Source organism: Hakea prostrata, chromosome 4 (genome assembly GCF_041222555.1).
Source record: "Hakea prostrata isolate BN-2017 chromosome 4, UWA_Hpros_2, whole genome shotgun sequence".
NCBI lineage: Eukaryota > Viridiplantae > Streptophyta > Magnoliopsida > Proteales > Proteaceae > Hakea > Hakea prostrata.
This window is the reverse complement of record NC_142603.1, coordinates 41796208-41812286: the sequence shown is the minus strand read 5'-3', so window position 1 is coordinate 41812286 and position 16079 is coordinate 41796208. Positions and strand designations below refer to the sequence as shown.

General features: G+C 36.9%; 1 protein-coding gene and 1 pseudogene across 1 annotated transcript; one reads left to right on the top strand and one right to left on the bottom strand.

Annotated features, from left to right (window-relative positions):
• On the bottom strand, positions 1-1176 carry LOC149018922 (F-box protein At3g07870-like). The gene has a single exon (XM_089154014.1). The coding sequence runs from the start codon at positions 1174-1176 to the stop codon at positions 1-3; it is 1176 nt and encodes a 391-aa protein (XP_089010140.1).
• Positions 1177-6566: 5390 nt separating this feature from the next.
• LOC149018921 (pyruvate, phosphate dikinase, chloroplastic-like) lies at positions 6567-15204 on the top strand (annotated as a pseudogene).
• The last annotated feature ends 875 nt before the right edge of the window (positions 15205-16079 follow it).

Below are 16079 nucleotides of genomic sequence, written 5' to 3'. Positions count from 1 at the left end.
TTAATATATGAGTTTAACAAGACTCTCATCAATTCGACCTATCACCATGAATGTTGTAGTTGCAAGGCCATCAATTTCCAGATTCCTCTTCATGTTGTTCTTGGTGTTGTACAAAAATAGCTGCCCATTATAAGCCTGCTGGAACAGAATCTCGTCATCGTTCCATTGTCCTATTACTGAGTAATAGTTCAGAAGATTTTCTAGTCCACGATCCCAACTATCGGGAAAATTAAGATCGATGATTCCACGTTTAGTCCAAGGTTCCTTAACACCAATTTCCTTCATCACCCACATCTCAACTTTGGGAGATCTTTCTTCTGGGTTGTTACAGAAAGCAGCAAGCTGGCTTCCTCCCATCTCACAAAGATTATACATTCTGAAGACTGGAAGTGATGGTAACTCTCTTCGTACCTCATGTAGCAGATCGAAGGAGTATACTTTCCCCGAAGAAAACACCCAATGAGCAGCACCATTGATAACTATTGCTGAGCTTGGATCATGAAAACTGGGCGCGGCTGCATCTGCTACCGGGATATCTTCAAGTATTCTCCAGCTATCAGTGACAGAATTCAAAGAGTATACACTAACATTGCTCCTTGAGTGCCATTGTTGATCTTTATAGTACACAATCTTGACGACTTTATACTCTCCGCTCGCGGGTTCAAACCCAAATCCAACCCAGAGGTGCTGCAAAAACTTAGATTTCATTGGAAAAGGTGGAAGCATCTTTACTTCTCTATTGACCGGATTCATGAGGCATGTATATAGGTCAAAACCAGTAAAAGAACGGTTAGAAAGGTATGAAGAGAGGCATAATAATCCATCACATGAAGTCACACCATTGAATTCAAGCATGGAAGGATACCCGCGATCCAACTCATGAAAACGAAAAAAGATTTCTTTCCGATTGCCCACTTTAAAACGTGAATCGTGGTCCTCTCTTGCTACTGTGTAGAGCATTGAAATTTCATCTATTTTAGAGATGATAACAAGAGAACGCGAACTCGTTCCCTTCTTCTTGGATTGGTTGAGATGGAGAGTCGTGAAGTAAGGAGAACTAATTAAAGAATACCATTTTTTGGATACGCACCTGAATCGAACTACGGACTTTACTGGTAATCTTAAGAGGATCTCATCCATTAATTCGCCTGGTAAAGACGGCTCCATGACGGCCATCGTCATTCTTCTTCTTCCTTTGTTGAAGAGAGTGGGGTTTTTTTCTACGGGATTTGGAAACTAATTGAAGATTTGTTTGAGGGCCAGGCTAGGCTATAAAAGAATACGATTAGAGTTCAAACTCAAATACTCTATCGGTCAAATCCCAAACTATCTCAAACTCCTTTTTTATGGGGATATTCTTTTTTCCTTTTTAATTTTATTTTTAATTTTTTGGCGATTCAAATTCCATTCAAATCTGAGAGATGGATACGGTGGGAATGAAATTTTACAAATTTGTGAAATTTTTTGGCGATTCTTTTTGATATACTAAACTGATTTTTCATTCCATAATTTATTTTTGATAAAATTCACCAAATCATTTTTCATTCTTGACTAATAATGGGTTAGTAAAGCGGTTAAAGACTCTATCTCCCACGGGGAGGTCTTGGGTTCGCAACCATTCGGCGGCATTAATTTGAGGATGTAATCGTGGTGCGCGCAAGCTGGCCCCGATGAACCTCATAAAAAAATGTAAAAAAAAGAATAAGTTAAATGTGGCCAAAAAAAATAATGAATTCTTGTACTTATTTATTTTAAATAGGCATAATAGAGAATGAGAATTGATACCAAAAAGAGCCTTAGCCGGGAGATAGAGATATTAATATGCCTCAGTAAGAGTCAAACCAACAACCTCTTCACTAAGAAGTGTTAGTTTTACCACTACAACAGTTTTTTTTTTTTTTTTGGAGAAAATGAGACTTTATATTAATGGAAATAAATAGAATACAAACAATAATACAGGATTAGGTTCTAAGGAACCCACGACCCTGTCGCTCTTCTACAACATATTGAGAGAACTAAGTAGGCAAAGAGAGAGGATCCAACAAAATTTCTTGGTCCGACGTTGCCAATCCGGCTAAAAAATCCGCGCACCTAGTAGTTTCCCTTACACCATGCAACACTAGAACAGCTTTGCGTTGGCCTTTTTTTACGTTTCCGTTTAAAAGTTGCTATTTACAAGGTTCCCACCAAGGTCCAACATTTTACCGAAATTTTGGTGGATGTTTCTGCCAAATTTCGAAATGAAAGGCTAACTCTTACCATATGCCTTTTTGTCATATCTTGTGATTTCAATCACAAGAGTCAATTAGATTTTGCTTACCGTATGCATTTCCATCATATCTTGTGATTCTAGTTGTGAGAGTCAATTAATTTTCTCTTACCATATGCATTTCAGTCATATCTTATAATTCCAATTAGAAGAGTCAATTAATCTTCTCTTACCATATGCATTTCCGTCATATCTTGTGATTACAAGAGTCAATCAATTTTTCCATAGGCATTTCATTCGTATTGTTGGATTCAATTGCAAGAGTCAACAAACCTTAACTTATGCATTTATATTATATCTTTGGTGTCCAAATTATCTTGCCAACTATGCTCTCATCCACGATTGATTGGCTTCTATAATTGGAGGCCAAAGATGAAAAATACTGAAAAATCAAGACGAAATTAGTTAAACAAGGACGCAATTTAGCCAAAAATTCGATTATAAATGACGAGAAATCATTGAATTTATTGTGATCGTTCGAAAAATCACCGATATTCGACTTTTCGGCAAGTTCTCGCCAATTGATCACCAATATATGGAATATCTCGTAGCGACCTTCCCTTCAGTTTGCTGCTCATCGAAATGGTGAAATATCGCCATGTTTTAGCGATATGTAGCCTGATGCGTTTGAAATTTGTTCAACCTTCAGAAACCTGCAAAATGAATGTTAGACATGGGCCGACTCGGTGATTGGGAACCCACCTCCGATGGTTAAATCAATAAGAGCACCACAAAAGAGTTATATCGAGTTGCAGAACTTAACTGAAAGATTCAATGGAGGGAAACGATTCAATTACCTTCTTTTCGGGTTATTCTTTGTCTTCTATATGGTTCACCTCTTTTTTTTTTTTGGTACTGGTGCTTTTTTAATACTAGAAATGTAATGCCATCCGCAAGGGTCGAACCCAAGACCTCTCCACTGAGAAGTATAGGTCTTTACCACTGAAGCAACCCTGCATTGGCAAAGTTCACCTCTTATTTCCTACCGTTAGATCAATTAACGAGTCTCCCCAATCGTCATACGATCGTAGGGTTTAATCTCCTAATCTGAGTCAGTTGCCTTTTCCTTTTTGGGCACGATTGCCCATCACGAATCTAGTGGGATCACGTTTCTTCCCATTACCATCGAGTTCCTCTGTCCTCAAGACATCTCTGGGTTAACTTCTCGTTTGGTCCCGACCGGAGTAAGCCGAGCTGACCATGGTTCGACCCGTTTGGTTTGTGATTATTATTTTCACTTATCATAACCAAAATTTTTTTACCATGGTTGCCACTCAAGTTTCAATTAACAATACTAGCTAAAAATGAGTTTGAATTTACCAAACTAGTGAAAAAGATTTTCATCCCTATAGACATCTTTAACCCTAAAATTAACCATATTAATGTAGGGATGAAAATGTCCAAAGGGTTGAAAAAAATAGTGATTTGCTAAAGCAAAAATGAAAAAGTCAAAAAATAAGAATTGATACATAAAGGACCCTAAATTAAATGACCCACTATATCAAATTTATGGAGAAGAATGCAATCCTTTGATAAGACAACCATAGACATGCTCCAACCAACACATCAATTTGCCAAAGGAAAAATGCACTAACTTTTATAGTTGGGATAATTACTATTGTCCCCCTGTACTTTGATTTATTACTAACCTATCCCTGTACTTTTTAAAATTTCTAATCCAACCTTTAACTTTATCTACAATTACTAATGCCCCTACCATTAAGTTTCATTAGTTTACTAATGATGTGGCACCTTTATATTTTCTCAAGAACCCCAAAATACCATTATATTTATCTCTTTACTTATTTACCCTTTTGTCACTTTACAGTAGTACCCTTAATTAACTGTGGAGAAAAAAGTAACTATAATCCGTTTTATTCTTAAAAAAACCACCAAATAAAGAAAGAATGATTGAATAAAACTCAAATAGAAACCGAATAGGAAGGAAAATCGAATTCAACTCAAATTAGAAACTGAATATCACCTAAAATATTTTCAAAATATAAGAAGTTTAGTGAAGGTGGGAAACCAAATCGGATTTGGATTTTGCCCATTTCTATATAATTCAAAATAAATGAAGCTTAGTGAAGGCGGGAAACCAAATCGGATTTGTATTTTGCCCATTTATTTAATTCAAAATAAATGAAGTTTAGTGAAGGTGGGAAACCAAATCAGATTTGGATTTTGCCCATTTCTTTAATTCAAAATAAATGAAGTTTAGGGTAAAATTGACATTTAATTTGGTTTTTATAAATGAGGCAGCATCGTCTTTCGATATTATATTTTAATGAAGGACAAATTATACATTACATATTCAAACTTAATGGCTACTTAACACCGTTATAAGGAAGGGGGCAACATTGATTTTGTAAAGAACAGGGTTTTATAGTAATAAAATCAAATTACAGGGGGGCAATAGTAATTATCCCTTTATACTAGGGGTGTCAATTTATAGCTCGAACCGTTAAATCGCACCGCATCGGCCCGTTATAGCCCGAACCGCCCGAACCGGGCCCGAACCGAATATTAATGGGCCATAATTGGGCTAAGGGTTGTGGAGCCCGCACCAACCCAAAACCGAACCGCAACTTGTTATAACCCGTTTTGTAATTTTACATTAAGTAGTATTCGAATCATTATATTACCATTACGTAGTTGGTATAGACAATTAAAAAAATTAATCATGAATTCAAAAATCAAATAATCATTTTACTACTTAATATCTAGGTTCTTGATTTCTATAGAATGGGTGGGTTTTTTTTAATGGAAATTGACCAATAGCAACTTTCCTTTCTATATAATTTTTGCTTTTGTTGTAGGATCCTCAATTGTTTCTTAGTATTTTTTTTCTTACACACCATAAACCGCTAGTCAACCCGAATCTAAACCGTTAGTCCAAACCATTAGTTAGCCCGAACCCAAACCGCATCAAACCAAAACTGGCCCAAAACCGTTATTTTGCTAATGGGCCGTGTTTGGGCTAAGTGTTTTTCAGCCCAAAACCGCCCCAAACCGCACCGTTGACACCCCTACTTTATAGTTATATATAGATTTTTTTTTTCATTTTGCTCACTCAAGTAGCAAATATTCAATTGGCTAACTTTGTCAACTTGAAATAACAAAAAACCCAATGTAGTTTTCTGTTAACTTTAAATTGAAATTATGATTTTACCCATGGGATGAAGGAACATATTTTACAAAATTGTTTGCTCCTCTTTTGGTTGTCTAAAAATGGCCTCACATATCCAAAGAAGAAACTGGCATGGGCCTGTTAATTTGTTGTTTTCTGTAAGAACAGAGAGTAGATCCATGTTCTAGTGATTGGTTCCCCATTTTCGAGATCATTAATGACACCACCGGCCACTAAAACGTTCTTCATCTTTTCTCTCTTCCACTGCTGGCTTCTGATTGGTCTTCCGATCTAATGATAGAGAAAGAACAACTCCTTTCCCTTCCCTATTTAATCAATCAAAACTTCAAAAATAGTTCTACCACCAATATATGAACCAGAGGGAAAAATATCCCACACCCCAAGGGAGATGAATGAGAAAGGAGGGTGGATACCTTGTTTGTTGGGGTCAAAGAGTTTAGGGATGGTGGCCATAGTTGTTGTTCTTGACGCGCATCATTCCATTATATAGTTCAAAGATCTCTGATTTCTCCTGTTGGATCCTTAAGTCGTTAGAACAAATTTGACATTTTGGTCAGCGATGGAAGTCAGAGATTGGAGGTGAAGGGAGTTAGTGATCGTCTTCTTCAATTTTTGGTTGGCAGTGGAAGTCAGAATTGGGAGGTGGTTCTGCTCTTCTTATTCAAGTGAATCAATTGAATAGGGAATTCTTTTGTAAATTTGAAAATTTTAAATGAAGTGCTGTAATATTAAAAAAAGAAATTACATTTCCTTTTACCCCCTTCAGCCCATGGGCAAAATCATAATTTCAAAGTCAAAGTTAATGGAAACCTAATGTTGGGTTTTTAGTAATATTTCAAATTCACAAAATTGGGCCAAGTGAAATATTTGCGACTTAAAGTAGTGATGCTAGTAAGGTTTTGTTCATTGCCAACGAAGGTATGGACCAGCAATAATATTCTATGTTTTTCCATTTATCAGAACCCTATTGGGAAATTGCATAGGCATTTCGGGTGTTGCCCATTCTCTAGCTCTACTACAGATGGAACTCTAATTCATTTTGTTTAAATGTTCAAAGATTAATGTGATTGCTTACCCTGCTCTTGTTTTGCCTAGAATAGCGATTCTTTCCCTTGCCAGTCATAATGACAGGGAAGTGAAGCAAACATGCTTCACGCTCAACAAGCAAAACACAAGGGCAAGGGAAAGACCAAGGTTGTGGATGAAGGTGGAAACAGATTTGTCTTTGACAAATTAGGGACCCATGCATACAAACACTCTTTTCCTGGAGCTGGGGATTTGTTGCATCATGCTTCAAAGCTTCGCCGAACGTTAAAGGAGTGTGTGGCTGAGTCCAAAGGTCCACTACTTGATGATAGAGTATCTAAGGCTTTTGCATCTATTCGTGATGAGACTCTGTATCGTCAGGTATAGGACATGAACAAACATCTATTTCAATTAGACAAAAAGGTTCCTGATGTAGTTCAACTTGTGCTGAGCCAGGATCCTTTTGTACCTGAGATCATGGTAGCACATTTATCGGTAGTTTTCCGTACCCCCATTATTACATCCTATAATAAGACAACAGATCCTATAGCGCACATTAGTCACTTCACGTCTATTATGACTATGTGCAGGGGAGGGGACCCCATCAAGATGCTTTCCAGCCTCATTAACTGGACCAGCCACAACCTGGTTCTCTAGCTATCCAGACACTCCATCCACAGCTTTATGGAGTTGGGATATGCCTTTGTGGCAAGATTTAAAAGTAGAATAAAAAAGAATAAGACAAAGGACAACATGCTGGCCCTCAAGCAAGGGCGTTTTGAGTATATCCGAGACTTCATCACTCGTTTTAACAACATCTCCATCCTTATCAAAGATTTGGACGATAAAGTGGCTTTCACAGCTTTAAAAGAGCTATAACTAACGAATAGTTGGTTACCTCTATTGTTGAGAAAAAGCCCAAGACCTTAGCCGAGTTGTTGGACTTGGGATATGTGTGAAATCCCACCTAACCCTAACCTGAAAACCCTATTTGTTTTGGATGAAGAAGTGATTTGATTGCTGTTTGACCTTGAAGTTGGACCTTGAGTATAGTGTTGATATCTTTGGAAGGTCTAGGAAGTCAGGTTAGACCTCTCTCTTAGTGTAGATCTAAAGACCCAAAGTGAAGGAAGAAGACATTGTGGGCCATCTCATTGGAAGACATGGTGTTTGACCCAAAAGCCATGGAGATTGATGATGGAGTTCCCTATTTGGAAACCTTATATGATTTGGAGAAGAAACTGCATCTTGATGTTGAAGAGCTTGGTTGATGGACTTGAGGCCTTGTTGGACATGTTTTGGAAGGTCCCTCAATGCTAGGTAAGTCACTTGTTTGAGTTGGGAGAGGCCCCATTGACAATTTTGAGGTCTAGAGCTTGAAATCTTTGTTTTTGGGCTTGCTGTCAACCTGGGTTGCTCACCTGGGTCAATCAGATCTGACAGACCCTGCTGAGAGACCCACAAGGTCAGGGGCAGTTTTGTAAAACTTTGTTTTTTAGGGTTTTTGGTGCTCTATATATTAGAACTTCGTGGATTTCAGCTCCATTATGTTCCTAAGCCTCTCGAGAACGTGGGAAGAAGCTTAGAACCTTTTCTTCGAAGCCAAGGAAGATCCCAAGCATCCATTAGAGTTTCTCCGTTGTTTATTCTTCTATAAGGTTAGTTTTCAATCTCTTTCTTCTCTAATCTATTCTCTCTACTTTTTCTTCTAATTGTTTTGATTGTGAGTGTTTGTGAAATTAAAAGTAACCGCAAGCGCACGGTATCGTGTAGCTAACGGGTCGATCTCAAGGAGATATGCCACTTTAGAAATTAACTTCTTAATGATAATGCGAGAGTGCAATGATTCAAATTTGTTAATTATTTAATTAAACTAAACGAACAGTCCTAATCCATACATCTAATGCGATCAAATTGAGACGAAAAATAAAGCAAACATAACCAATGCATAATTAGTAAAGGCAGCAAAAAAATGCAAATAATAAATAAATAAAAATAAAAGGGAAGTGATTCGAGTGTCAAGGGAAGGGGAGTATAATTATAATAACTTTGTCCATAGATCTAGGGAAGGGGAGTATAATTATAATGACTTTGACCGTGGACCCTTTGCCGTAGCTTACAGTCCACCATGGAACGGATATTAGAGAAAAAGAAATTGCAGAGAATAAATAACAGAGTAATAAAAGGAAAGGGAAATCTTAACCAAAGAGAGGCACGACTGTAGGCTCTGATCAAGGATGAAGGGGAAGGGAGAACAATAAATAAATGCTGAAAAAGAAATTGCAGAAAGTAAATAGTATAGTAATAAGAGGAAATGAAGCCTTAACGTAGGCATCTCTGATCAAGACCCAGGGGTAGGGAGAACAATAACTAAATGCTGAAAGTAAATCCTAAATTAAGAATATTGAGGAGTAAATTGGATCAGTGCCATCAAATTGGGGATCTCCATCTTCATTGACTTTAGTAGCGGCATGAGACCTGTTTTGTTTGTGAAGAATGAATAGGAATTACAGATCTAAATGTAATACCTGGTTCTTGAAAGATCGGCCCCTTCGAGCTTGTTGCAGATGGTTTCTCAACCGACTTCTGGATAGACAATCGTAGCTCAGCCATTTGCTCCTCCATTTTTAACATGTATGACTGGAATTGTTGAGTCATATGGGCGATTGATGCTCCTTGCATCTCCAATTGGGTGTGTAACCCATTGTCTGTCAAATGCGCCCTTCCAATTGCGCTTGAATGGCTTTGACAGCGTCTGCTAGCTCTGCGTTCTTCATGTTACAGCACTGATTGAAGTTTCTCTCAATGAAAGCACCAAATGATAAGCTTAAATCTGCAATCTAGAATCAAACTTAAGAATCGGGCAATTTTCGAGTAATTGGTGACTCCCAAAGAAAGTAATAGAGGAGAAAAATATCTTGATATCATTCATATGGATTGGTTATGCTCTGGTTTCCTTTTTAATAGACTCCCTGAAGAATTCAGTTACGACTAAGTTTTATAGTCTTCCATCCATGCTGGTGGATTCCTCTCACGCTTAGCTTGCTGCTCCTGGGTTGAGGCTGGAATTGGGCTCTCTTGGAGTGAGGCTGAAACAGGGCTTCTTTTTTGGGTGTGGGCTGGGCTCAATGGCAAATTGAGTTGCTTATCAGACTTACGGACGAGTTCTTTTAGGAGATGGAGCCGAAGTTGTAGGTTGCTTTTAAGGCGAGATGCAGGAACTCGAGAAAGGCGTAATTGGCTTTGCAGTTCTCAAATTGTTCCTAGTTTCTATATCCGTCTGCAGATTGAGAGCACGCTGAATGGTATCTGTAATTTCCAACGATGTCATAGGTGGTCAGGATTGAAGTCCATTTATTCTTTAAACTACAACATAAGCACACATAAAAGTAATCAAGTGCAATTTAGTTGTATATTTCTCTTCTTGCTGACAAAAACTTTTGGCTCCTGATAATCCTCCTCTCAAGGTATGCCTCTGGGTCTTTGATCTTGTAAGACATTCTGTTTTTATTTCATCCTGCCATAACTATCCTGATTATGAAGTTGAAAATCTTTTCTTTTCTTATTCTTTAGAGATTTGGTTTGTATTTGTTATAGTTTCTTAATTCAATGGTTCAAGTATGTTGCTATTATTATTTGATTCTCATTTACAAGTTTCTCATTTCCTTTGTTCCCCCCTTCCAGGTGGGTTATGAAATGGTAGCTAAATGAATTATAATTATTGTTATGTTGAGTTTTTTAAGTTGTCACACCTGTTTTCTACATGAACCCTTTTCTTTTTGTGAAATTCTTGATTGTTCAAGATTATACCTGAAAATTCTGGAAATGTAGGGTACATTAGCCAAGAAATCATCCAGGCGTATAGACTTTAAAATTAACCGGAACCGTAAACATTTGCAGCTTCTCACAAGAATGTGATATTTTACATTCATCATGCTATCTGATTGAGCTAATTTTTAGTTTGAAGGATCTCCCAACGCTGCATTTTTCCAATTGCCTGGTTTTAAGTGATTCAACCATGATGCTTGTAAAAGCATATGGTCTTACTTTTACATATTGTCAATGAATAATGCTTATGGGTGCCTTCTGTTTTTCTTCTTCTTATTGTTTAATATTGATGGGTGTCGAATCCACCAAAGATAATCCTTATCTCAACTGAATTTGTATTAGTAGTGAGTAGGGTCGAATCCACAGAGATTGGTGAAGATTTATTCTTTGATAAAAATTGGGGGGTTTTGAATCAACAAATTAAATAAAAATAAACGAATGCAGTAGTTAACAAGAAAATTAGAATAATAAAAACTTTCGATCAAGAGTTAACTTCAGTATTGATTCTCTCAATTGATCATTGACTTAAAAAAATAAAAACTTTAATTTCGGGTAGATTGGTTATGGTCATTGAGGATCAGACCTCTAACAACCAATCTTTCCATACTTTATCGATAACCTTTGGATCTGTCCTTTGAGTTATTCCCTAATTAATAAACATAACCTTCGGATTTGTCCTTTGAGTTATGTATATTAATCGCATTAAAAATTAAAACACCCAATCCCTAGTCAATAAACCCGGAAAAGCCTTGTTTATTTAAACTAGGATATACATTCTCATAGCAAACTCTCCAGGGCATTGATTACCCATTCGAGAATGCTATTTGTCACTTATATAAGAATTGACTGAGTATTGTATTAATCATAAAACAACAGGCCTCTTGTCTAAGGATTAATACAATAACATAATAAATATAGAAAACGCATAAATACCTGATAATTAAAGAAAACTGATAATCCAAAGTCTCACAATTGGTGAAAATCAAACTTCCATTAATCTTGATCGAAAGCTAGAATTAGCTAGACATGGAAAAGAAAAACAAAGAAATGAAAATAGAAAACATTATGCCGTTCTTCCTCAGAACTGTGGCTTCCTTTTGTTGTAGCTTGTGTGTTCTTCAATCTCTGAAAATGCGTTCCTTCTTATAGAGGAATCCTGCCAATTCTGCATTCTTTCCAATTCTGTTATTTCCATCGTTTGTTTTGGCAATGCAATTCTTCCCAATTCAGTTGTTTCCTTTCTTCATCTTTGCCAATTCACTAGTTTCCAATTTAGTCACTTTCCAATTCAGTTTCTTCCTTAGATGTCTGATCGCAAGAGAGAACGAAATATTTGCTTGTAGAATTAAGACTTTTTACGAAAATCCTTCTGATTTGGGCAAGATCAAACCTCTAGCTTTGGACATAATCAAATCTTCCATCTTAATTTGGGTGTGATTCTTTGATTTGATTTAAAAATGTGTCAATATGCTTCTAACCATTCTTTTTATAGATTTGATATCTAAATGCTATAATCTGTCCATATCCAAATAAAACAACCAACTAGTCTCATTAAAATACAAAGGATTTGATATAATATTAATGCAATTAAATGACCTATCAATATATTTCATTTGTTTGCATTTAATAGAGAAAACTGTTTATTTTAGAAGAAGGAATCCTTGAATAGCCATGTAAAGTTATTATCTCCTAGAATGCCAGTTGTTAAACCTGCTGGCAAAGAGGCTACTGTGATCTTTTAATGGGAGTCTGGGACCAAATTATTTCCTGAACGACCTTAGTTTAGTTTTGTCTAGAGGTGAGGACAGAGACCAGCCCAGAGGATGTTGGGGGAATCATGCAGCTGCTGGTTTTTTGACAGTCAGAGGTGGCATGACCTCACATGCAGCTGTTGTTGCCCGTGGGTGGGGAAAATGTTGTGTATGTAGATGCTCTGACTTATGTGTGAAGCCTTGACATTTTCTGTTTTGATAATATGAGAAGTACTAGACAGTTTCTGCCTACAGGAAGAAAAAAAAAAAAAAAGAGAGAGAAAGGTCTTTCAAGATAATTAAGGAGGGTGACTGGCCTTCACTCCATGGATCTACAGGGGAAGTGATAATAGGGAAGCAGACACTTGCTCCTTCAGCTGTAAGTCGTGACTTGGAAACCTTTATCTTCAGGGTCAATGAGATAAAGGTCTTTCAAGGTATAACTCATTTAGTCAAGTTGTACATGCAACTTTCTATAAAATCACCAACTAATGAATGGAATTGTGGGTCAGAGGTTATGGCAAATGCTGACACACCAGAAGATGCTCAAACAGCAAGAAATAATGGTGGACAAGGGATTGCACTGTGTAGGATAGAGCATATGGCAGATATCAAATTATTTTATTATTATTTTTTTATCTTCTTTATTGTTGAGAGGGTAAGACATAGAATGCAGTCTCAGAATTACTGCGAAGTCTTGGAAATGCATGATTTTTTGCAACAAAAGTCGTCCTCTTTGTTTTCCTAAAAAGAAGAGACTTGTAATATCAAAAATTATTTGGGACTTATCATCCTAAAATAAAACTTCATGTGGCACAAATTTTGATTCCCCCTGCTGTTTGGGGTCTCAGTTCTTTGCATCAGATAAGAGGACAAAGGCTGTGAGACAAATGATAATGGCTGTGACACCAGAAAAAAGACAGGACTTTACTATTGCCTTACCAAGATCTGATTTTGGAGGAATCTTTTATCCAATGGATTGTACTTCTATTTTTTCCCTATATGTTTATATGCTTTAAAGAAAATGTATGATCCCAGGCTAATGTATGAGTCTCATTGGGGAGTGATGAATGCTATTACTGAAATTGATCAAACCATGCAATCATTGTGCAAACTGTTGGTTGGTTAGGGAAATAATGACAAAATAGACTTGGCTTTGGTTCTGCGCAGGAGGAGATTTCGTAGTCCTGTTGCATATACTAACTGACTTCTGGATTGCTTGTGGGCATGCCCACTTATGAAGTGAACTGATGCTAAACGTATAGTTTTGACCTTCCTGCTATCAAATTCCATTTTTGGTGAATTTGGGCATCTTCATGGAATTAATGAGGGAATGGCATTGATGGATATTTGGGATTTGCTCTTTGACTAGGGTTTATTTCTTAGGTATTTACAATTCAGCATGATGCCTTGGTTTTATTTCTAGTCTATTTTTACAGTTCATTCTTCGGCTATATCAGAGTTAGTGTTGAAATTTCAGGTCTTCCTGTGACAAATCAGGCTGTTAGAACCTTCTCTCCGGAAATTTTTGCGAGAGGGTGATATTGAACAGATGATCAGCAAACTAGCTTCTGACCCTTGCTCGACTGAAGAGGAGGTATTTTCAAAGGTTGAGAATCTCTCAGAAGTAAATCCCATGCTTGGTTTCCATGGTAGAAGGTATGATGCCCTCTATTATCTTAGTTAACTTGCTAAATTTTTAGTTTTCTCTGCATCCAGTACCTCTGTGGTATTGTCAACCACCTCTGATAACAGTAGGAGATATGCTGATGGAGCAGCCAGGATCCCGGGGGAGGTCCAAGGCATTGATTGGATTTTTTCAGTATGAAAATATATAAAAGGTATAAACTTGTTGAATCCTGCGGACAAAGTGGCTTCATTAATAGTGTAAATATCAAGTGCCTGAAGTACTAGCCATCTATTGGAACGATCTGATCAGGATGGGAATGGATCACCATTCATATCATTTTAATAATTGTTTCTTGTCTGGTTCAGTCTGATCTACTGGATAGGATTGGACTTGCCAGCAAATGCTCCAACCTTCAGTACTGATTTCTTAATCTTTGCATAAGACTGCAGGCCATGTCTATTGCATGGTGAGAGTACTAAAAGTACTTGGATAAATTAGCATTAACAATGCAATCCCAAATCTCTACTTTCATATTTTACTTCACTGTAACCTTGTATCAGACTTGGGAAATTTACACAACAAACTGGGTACATATGGTTGTAAACCCCCCCCCCCCCAAACAAAAAGAAAAAAAGAAAAAGAAAAAAAAAAAAAAGAGAGAAAAAGGGATCAATGGAATTGAGTGTTCCATGCAGTGTTGGCGACTGTATACAATGACGTAAGGAACAAACTAGGGGAATAAGAAAGTACCTAAACTCAATTTGACTTGAACTGTATCAGTAAAACAGTAAATCCCTATTGTTAAAATCTTCTTTTCTTTTCTCTGTTTCCTATTCTCAAAGTTTTTTAATTCATAGGTAAGGGATTTTAAATAATTTGTGAGTGACTTAACAGTATGTCATTCTCAAGAGACGAGAGCTGTCATTGTCTTGAGAATGACGCAAGAAACAGTGGGTGGGTTATCAAACGGGTCCTAAAACTTAAGTTTGGAGATTAAAGATCATCCTTGAACTGCCATATGGTGCATATCCAGAGTCAAGCATCTAGGTTATGGTGCCAATAAAGGGTAGGTGCATTTACCCTAACGACCAGTGAATTTGGACTTCATCGACAACCGTAATGTTCAAGTTGTGAAACCAGTTATTTATTTAAGATTAAGCACCTATAGTTGCTGCATGAAATTTCAACTTGTAGATCAATGGGGTCAAGTCCGTTCACTTCACAATAATATGAATGACATCCTGAAAACATGCTTGATTTGCAAACGAAAAGATATTATGTATTGATACATAAAAGATTGATGTTGACATTTTATTTCTGATAATGTGTCCAGGCTTGGGATAGCATATCCAGAACTAACTGAAATGCAAGCATGATTTTATTTCAGGCTGCCATCTCTATGAGCAAACAGGGTGTTCAAGTTCTTCCTGAAATAATGGTTCCCTTGTTGGAACGCTATAGGCATGATTTTTATTCTTTTCTTGCCAAATCTTATATAGGTGCAGGCTGGCCAGGCATTGCAATTAAGAAAGTTTTGGGACCTGTTTGATAACCCACCCAGTGTTTCTGCTTCAAAAATGCTACAGTTTTTCTTGTTTCTCTTCCAAGAAACACTTTTAAAAATGGTTGATAAGGCTTGCTTCTTGAAATGTTTTTGTAGCTCAAAGCTTCAAACTTTATATCTAGATGTAAATGACTATCATAACCCTTTTAGAACTTGTTTCACTTAAGTCTATGTGCTTCAATTTTTGTTTCGGGAAACAGAAGCAAAGTTGCTTCTTGACACAGATAGGCAGAAAGTTCAATTCTTATCTCCAAAAAAAACCATAAACAGTCGGTTTCAACCAAAATTTACGTTTTTCGAATAAAATTTTTTCTTTACCTCCATCTGATTGTATGAAAAATGAAGGAAAACAGAATTTTCCCTGGAGCATAATCTTGTAGCATAACAGAGTCACTTTTGACCTCAGATAGTAGATAAAATGTAGCAACTCTATTTGTAAGTCAGATACTATACATTGCTAAAATCCATGTTTGTTGGGAAGTTTCATTTTTGTTTTCAAGTATACCCTTCAAGATTGCTCAACCATAGAATACTTGTCATTTTCTCATACTGTACTTTTCACTGTTTTGTAACCCTTCGCCGTCCACTCACACACACACACAAAATTAGTGCACTCATAATCCTGTATTTCTCAAATATTGAAGATTCTGAGTGCAGGAACTAGGACATCAAGTGAGTTTAATACGTAGCATTGCTGAGTAAGTGTTCTTTGAGATGCTACTTCTATGTGTTATGAGGTTGGAACTATGATTGAGATTCCCAAGGTGGCTGCTTTACTTGCCGACGAGGTATGTGGAAATTCACTGTTCTTTCAATATTACTGCAAACATATTGAATTAGCTTTCACTAGCTATAGCTTG